This window comes from Odontomachus brunneus, unplaced genomic scaffold (assembly GCF_010583005.1).
Source record: "Odontomachus brunneus isolate Ranch 3 - 2012 unplaced genomic scaffold, Obru_v1 Obru_scaffold_187, whole genome shotgun sequence".
NCBI lineage: Eukaryota > Metazoa > Arthropoda > Insecta > Hymenoptera > Formicidae > Odontomachus > Odontomachus brunneus.
In genome coordinates, this window is record NW_022639637.1 from 465,523 (window position 1) to 473,003 (window position 7,481).

At 30.8% G+C, this 7,481-nt stretch overlaps 1 protein-coding gene across 3 annotated transcripts in view; it reads right to left on the reverse strand.

Moving 5' to 3' along the window:
• LOC116851676 (CBP80/20-dependent translation initiation factor) overlaps nucleotides 1–7,065 on the reverse strand; it is a 24,918-nt gene extending 17,853 nt beyond the window's left edge. Inside the window, exons 1-5 of one of the 3 annotated variants that reach the window (XM_032831331.1) lie at nucleotides 6,479–7,065; nucleotides 2,518–2,602; nucleotides 2,323–2,428; nucleotides 1,062–1,284; nucleotides 703–934 (exon numbers count right to left, since the gene is read on the reverse strand). In XM_032831331.1, coding sequence (XP_032687222.1) covers nucleotides 703–934; nucleotides 1,062–1,284; nucleotides 2,323–2,428; nucleotides 2,518–2,602; nucleotides 6,479–6,535 — 703 coding nt within the window. In that variant the 5' untranslated portion in view covers nucleotides 6,536–7,065. Of the gene's footprint in view, nucleotides 1–702; nucleotides 935–1,061; nucleotides 1,285–2,322; nucleotides 2,429–2,517; nucleotides 2,603–4,308; nucleotides 4,465–4,536; nucleotides 4,881–6,478 lie in introns of those variants that run through there. The other 2 variants (XM_032831333.1, XM_032831334.1) reach the window with 2 other exon arrangements.
• Between the last annotated feature and the right edge of the window lie 416 nt (nucleotides 7,066–7,481).

A 7,481-nucleotide genomic window follows, 5' to 3' on the forward strand; every position in this document is an offset into this window, starting at 1 on the left:
CGAATCTCACGAATAAATGAAACGACACAAAATATAAAATGCCAGTTTTTTTATTATGTAGACAAAATAATACTTCATTATATTTTTCTCAATCTATTTTAATTAATAATGATTTTTCACTGAATTATTTACATTCTTAATAAAATATTATCGAAATATTAATGAAATTATAAAGAAATTTTAATGAAATTGGGTCAAAATTGTGAATGCTTTTCAAAAGCATTTCAGCAAAAGTTCATTATATTTTCAATAAATTATTTTCATCAGATACAAATACCTCAATTGAGATCTTACATACGAATTTTTGCGGAAACGGCATTTGAGAATTCAATTGAGAGTTCAACTGAGAACTGAATTGGGAATTCTCTTCTTATCTCAACAGAAATTTTTCAGTAGGGTGTATATACAAAATATAACTGTAACAAATGAACAGAAGACCATATCACCCAGCCCTATCTTATAAGGTTATATTCACTTCGTAATGTTATCTAGCATTTTTAAAACATTAACATCGACACTTAAAAATATATAAAGACGGAAAAATATTTAAATTTAAAATGATGTTATGTCTAAGTCAATATGTAACGGCACCGAATTTATTTGTATACCTAATATATAATGTGTAATTTTACCAAAATACGGCAAATGTATTCAAATTTAATTTGATACATTTTCTTAATTAATATAAACAAATTTTCTTACCTTCTATTGCTCGCAACAATATATCTTGAACGGGTGTTGAAAATTTCCCGAGTTCGGAGGCATCAGAAATGCTAAGAGTCTTTGCGGCTAACATATCCGCCGAATTCATACTTTTAGAGCGTTTTAAACCATAAGTGGATACGAACGATAACGACTTGGTAAGTTTGCTTGGTTTTATAGAATTAGTCTTAATTTCATTTTTTTCTACGTTGAAATGTACTCGACCTGCTGTCTGACATATAAAACGTTTCCAGTTTACTTTTTAATCATAGTGGTATTAGTTATTGTGGTAAAAATATGAACTACATCGATTTCCAATATATGGAATTTACTATTTTATCGTGTTGTCCTATACTTACATGCAAGATATTCCCACTAGACGCAGACGTGTCTAAATGGTAAGACTGATGTGACGTGGAATTTGCTGTAGAGTAGTGACTACTTTGAGAATGACGAGCCAGTTGCTGCTGTTGTTGCTGTTGTTGCTGCTGCTGTTGAGCATAAACATATCTATGCACATTGCCACTCGACTTGCTGTGCTGCAGATAATATGGAGAACGGTCCAATGTGTTCATCCGAGACCTGATTGAGAGATATATTTATTTAGTCTACTTTTTAACGATTTATTCAGTCTACTTTTTATCTCTATTACAATATATTCTCCTATTGTATGTTTGTATTGAACCAAATACCAATTGTGTCAAAATTTGAAAGGTTTGCATGTGAAGTGAAGCAATATCATAATGTGATGGACTGATGTTCATATTATAACATTTCTAGGTAGACAGAAAAGTTAAATATGCAAACATTTAATATATATTTTATAATATTATCAAAACAGCATAACGTATTTAAAATATACTTGTTTTAATAAATATCCATTTATTTACACCATAATTGTAATTAAAATACTTATTTGTTATTTCTTATTAATACAATAATTCTAGATTAATTTTGTTCTTTTCTACGTTCTCGCGGCAAAATAAGCAACAGTTTTCATCAGAATGTCGCCGCAATATTGTTCTCACAATTTTCATAGCATTTCAACTGACTTCTTTTGTATAGGGTGTCCCAGATCATCATTCTCAAACTTTGCGAGAGCGTAGAACAGATTGAGGTGCACATAAAAGTCTCATATCGTTTTTTGCGATATTCGTAATAAATCTCGAGATATTAATTAAAGAAGATTAGTGAATGATAACAAGCGAGGTATTTGAGCTGTAGTCGCACCGTTTACCATTATATACTTATACATTAGGTCAAACTGAACAAAAAAGGTCTACTATTTTGCAAATGACTACATAGATTTTTAAATATTAATTAAAGAAAATTTGTGCATTATCGCGCACAATCATGTAACAATTTTCTTTCGTGAATAATTAAAAATCTTTGTGGTTATTTGTAAAATAAAATAAATAAAAGGTCTTTTTATTCAATTTGACCTAATGTATAAGCATACAACAGTACACATCACAACAGTACACTGTATGTATACTGATAACATTTTTGTTATATAAGGTATCTTTGTGTACTTAAGCAGTGTTAGTTAAGCAAATAATGTGCCAAAATATGTCTGTTTAGATTACATAGATTAATTATAATTCGTTTAGTAACACTTACTTAGAAGAATGCGAGTCGTTTTGCTTCATTGTGAATTCTTTGGCATGCACGTTTAGTCGAAGATTAGCGGAGTTCACGTTCGCCGTGGTTCCTTCTGCTCTCCCACCTAGGGGTCATAATGAAATCAAACATCTGTATGCAATGACACATTAAAAATTGATGACATAAGTGTCATTTAAGTGGCAAAATACAAACCTGGGGGTCGATATATTTCTAAGGACGGTTTGGACTTGGGAGTGGCTGCGCTATTATTTCCTTTTTGCGAAACCGCATCCCTCATCTAAAAACAAGAAAGAAATATTTCACACAAGAAATCAATAAGTCCATTCCTTAGAAACAGAGAGAGAGTAAAAAAGAGAAAGGAGAGATTGAGAAAAAGAAAGACCTTTCTCCGCTGCTAAACTGTGCTGCAGTGATAGATAATTGAAAAAATAATATGTAATTTATATTATATTACAGACTAATATTAACCTTTCAGACTTGACTGTTACTTATGCATATATAAAACGTGTGCATGATGATTCATCACTTAAAAAATGTAAAAACAAGTGAGTAGTATCTCACTTTGATTTTATCAAAGTAATTATTTAAGTTATACATTAAATACTGATGATATATGCGCTTTAAATAATGAAGTAATTTTGTAATGTAATCAGTATTTTAATTTTTATAAAACTTAGTATTAAAAAATCACATTTTGTCCTCTAAATATGCGAGAAATGAAATTATAAAAAAAATTTTGGGAAATTTTTGTTGAATATTATTTGATATTTTGATAAAATAATTTTATGGAACATTTTTTTTGCATATAACAGAATTATGATATCAAATGAGATACTATATACAAATTCTCTCTTTTTGTTGAGTAGAAAATTCTTGACAGTCTTATATTCAATCTGCCCACAAGAAAATCTTACTGGTAAGAATACTAAGAATACTGAATCTTACTCGTAAGAATACTAAAAATGTGCTTAAATAAAGTCTCGACATTCTCTTTTCCTATTGTGTATCGCCAACACGTGTATAATTCACTATACATAACACAACCCACTGTGAAAAGAGTATAGCATAACGCGCACATTCCTTTAGTTACTAGTACATAATGAACATTGTGATAAATGCTACGAATTTAAACACAGGCACAAGCCCGTTATGGTAACACGTCGCAGAGCATGTGAAACATTAACTGGTACGCGTCACAGATTCGATATTGAAGGTGTAGGTTTAATCAATGTGAGCGACTGATGCTAATATTTTATCACATACAATTATCACGTGCCATTTTATATTATATAAAATAATTAAAAATGAGAAAGGAAAAAACTATTTTTGACTATATTGTGTATTTTTTTATACGTTGCATATTTCACTTTCAATATTTTATATCTTTTTATACTTTTTTTAAATAAAGTAGTAACGACATAACAATAAGAGAATCTATATTATATACACAATTTATAAGTTACTAGAAAGAATAACATCCATCGCGCAAAGTCAAAGAATCATTCAGGGTACGTAAATAGTGCTGGATTTATACCCAAATCTGTCATGTCATTTCGCACTTACGATATAAACACTCAAAAGCCCTATTCTAGACACATAACGAACGTTAAGAATGTTCCTTTAATTCTAAGTTCCGCCTTTCGTATATAAACGTCACGTATAACGTTGTTTCAGTATGAGATTTAGAAAGGCATATTTAGCATTCAATATATATTCATAATAGAGCCTCTGAAATTGTATTATTGTGCAGTTCTTCAATATTCTGTATTTTATGACATTTACATTAATAATCAAAGATAGAAATAAATATCACAAATACGATACGCATAATACCACTGGCGATTTAACTGGAAACATATGCAGTCCTTGTGTATGCGCCAGACTACTTCCTACGGCTTAATCATCGACGTTAATCGAAATAAATTAAAATTCGACTAAAAACTAAATCAGAAAAAAATAGAGAATTGGTCAAATCTCACTTAACTTTAAGTTGATCTTTGCAACTCAATCTATACTTATTCATGACATTCGTAAAGCAACACGCGGCGCAAAGTGCATCCTCTCGCATGCACAGCATACACAGCGAAAATCGAACTCCAAGACTTCGTGTATCGATTTCACTTCTTATACGAAAGAACGCGTGGAGGCTACAAGAAGCGATAGAAGCAAAGACGGAGGCGGAAGCAGAGGCGGCGAAGACGACTGACTCACAGTGAAGAGTGTGAGAGAATCATCCTTCCTGAAGTCCAGTGAGCAGATGATCGAATTGAAATCCTTCCTCTTACGTGGCAACCAAATCCAACCAAACACGACAGTAACGTGAACGTTGTCACGCGCGTGCACAGTGACAAATTTCCGAAACGTAACGCGCGATAATTTTGCACTTTGATTTCTTTCTTCGAGCAAGCGCGACTTTTTCGCGTCGAATGTCGATGCGTGCGTGCATGCGTGCGTGCGTGCGTCCGTGCGTCGTCGCGTCGTTGCGTCGTTGCGTTGTCGTTCGCGTACGTAGAAGCTTCTCTCTGATGACCGAGGACTAATAATAGACGACGAAGCTACGAACGAATGAGCGAGCGAGCGAACGAATGAGCGGCACACAAACAGGAATATATATACATATATACAGTTATATATCTATGCGACACGCGCGACCACGCACACATATTAATATACCGCGCTACTGCATTATACGAAAAGCAGACTGAAATATCCGATGGAACTTATCACGACAGGAACGCATGTAGCGACGTTTCTCGAAATCATTTTTGCCGCGAACGGAATTATAAATCGCGCTCTCGTCGTTTTCGCGTCTGTCGTCGAACAAAAATTGGCGATTAGTTTATTGATGTCGCGATACTGAACTCTTAAACCTCTTTCATTTTTCCATTTACAATATTTTACAATATATACTACGAGGAGATTTTATTAGAGATTGTCTCGTCGGCAATAGCAAAATTATTTTTGGGGAAAATATATATGGAAATATATATATATATATATTTTTTTTTTTTTTAGATTTAAGACACTAATTTAACTCGACAGTATAAACGAAATAGTAAATTTACTCATATATCCTATATATATTTATATGGCATCAAAAGTCGAGTACAGTCGTTCTTGGCAGCCGTCATATTTTTTCCATAGTTATAAATATAAGATATAAGATAGCAACAGTATTATTTTCTTAATTATTTTAATTTAGATGAGATTTTATGTCATATAAAACTATTATATTTTTATTCGATCAGGATTAAGAAATAATGCGTTATTTGTAACACTGTTATCTTCACAAATTACTTTTTTCAATAACGACTTGGTGACATTTTTTTCTCTTTAGTAATAGCAACAGCAATGAATATGGTTGTTGCCTTTATCGTTATTTTCTACATACGTAGAATATATGTCTCAACAAATATCAAGTAACAATAATATTATATCATTGTTATAATTTCTTCATTCAACAATGTAATTGTTATATATATTATATATTGTACTCACATTGTCGAATAAAAGAAAAAATATAACATTAATGTAACGTTACTATTAATTGGTGTTTACTGTGATATATGGAATAAGCAATATCGAATCCTAAAATATAGTCTTCAAAACTTGATAAAAAAATAACAGTAATTACAATGGTACGTGTTACTTCTTGAGCAATAATGACAGAATCAAATTATTTTTCAAAATATAATAAAGGTAATGGTAACGAGTTACTTTTCGGAAGTAACTTTTTCACAACTTTGAGTATGATTATATTGTTATATATTCTGAGTATGATTATATTCTTATATGTTTTTTATATTCAACTGTGCTACTATATACATATGTAAGGTGATAATGATCTTTCGATTCTTTATTTCAATAAAGCAAGCTATACTTTACGTCGCATTTTATAACATCTACGCGTTAATGCAATCTTTTCTTTGCGTCAATTTCATTCATCGAACATAGAGTGTTCTATATGATAGATAGATAAATATGATAGATAGACATAAAAATATGACGAAGAGAGGACTACTAATAAAATATTCATATTATTGCAAACAAAAAGTACATAAATTTCCGAGTGTTTGATAAGAAAATTATCAATGAACATTTTAGAATCCAATCTTGATATATTTGTAAAAATTAATACAATTAATTGTCTCACCTTTGTCAGTCCTCCGCTTGTGCAAGTTGCACGCACCATTCTCATAGTATTTGTCATCGACTATTAAATGATAATGATTTAGTAACGCACTACTATTTTGGCAACACTTTTTGACATGCTGTGTAACACTATAAGCAATTAGGAAAGCAATTTTCAAATAATTGTGACTTTTTATTTCTGATCTAAGATATTTTGTTTTATCAAAGTATCGCTATATAATAGAATCTCGTTACATAGCAAAAATGTTATTAATAAACATTTTTCTGTAGTTGCCCATATTATTATTTTGAAGCAAAACTATTTTTGTTACATGTTTTAACAAAGAGGTTGTTTGACAATTTTCAAATGATCACTACATATCAATTCTTTATAATTATCGTGATTATTAGTCTCATGTTGAATACTGATGTCGTGCAGTAACGTCAAACATTAATGTTTTCTTTTATTTGTCTGTTACAATGAAATTATTTAAGAATGTATCGAATCGATTATATCGACGTAATTTTTTAGAAAGACTTGAATGCAAATCACGACTACGTCCACAAACGTTCGGTGTCGATGCTGTCACGCGGATAACTGGAAAGGTCTGGAAATGAGACGTATTCACGTAGTAGGCAGCCGCACCTGTCGGACCGATAAAAGAGGAGTATGTACGCCGTGTAGGGATTAAAGCGACGCAAGGAGCTTGTTTGCATAACTGTAAACTGATTTCGTGAATTATGTTATAATATTAATAATTAAATAAATTGTTTTTAAAAGTAAAAAAGGTAAGAAAAGGAAAAATAAAAAATGTTTTCTTAAATATGAAAATTATATAACATTACACAGTAAACATTTTATAAAACAGAAAGAAAAAAATATTTTATTAAAAGTTATGTGTGTACTTTAATATATATAGAGTGATTTATTTTAATCTATAAATTAAAATATCTTAGAAATATTTTTTAGTTAAAAAAATTGAATATATAGGTGTTGAATGAGTTCGAAGAGGTTGTTAGAATAT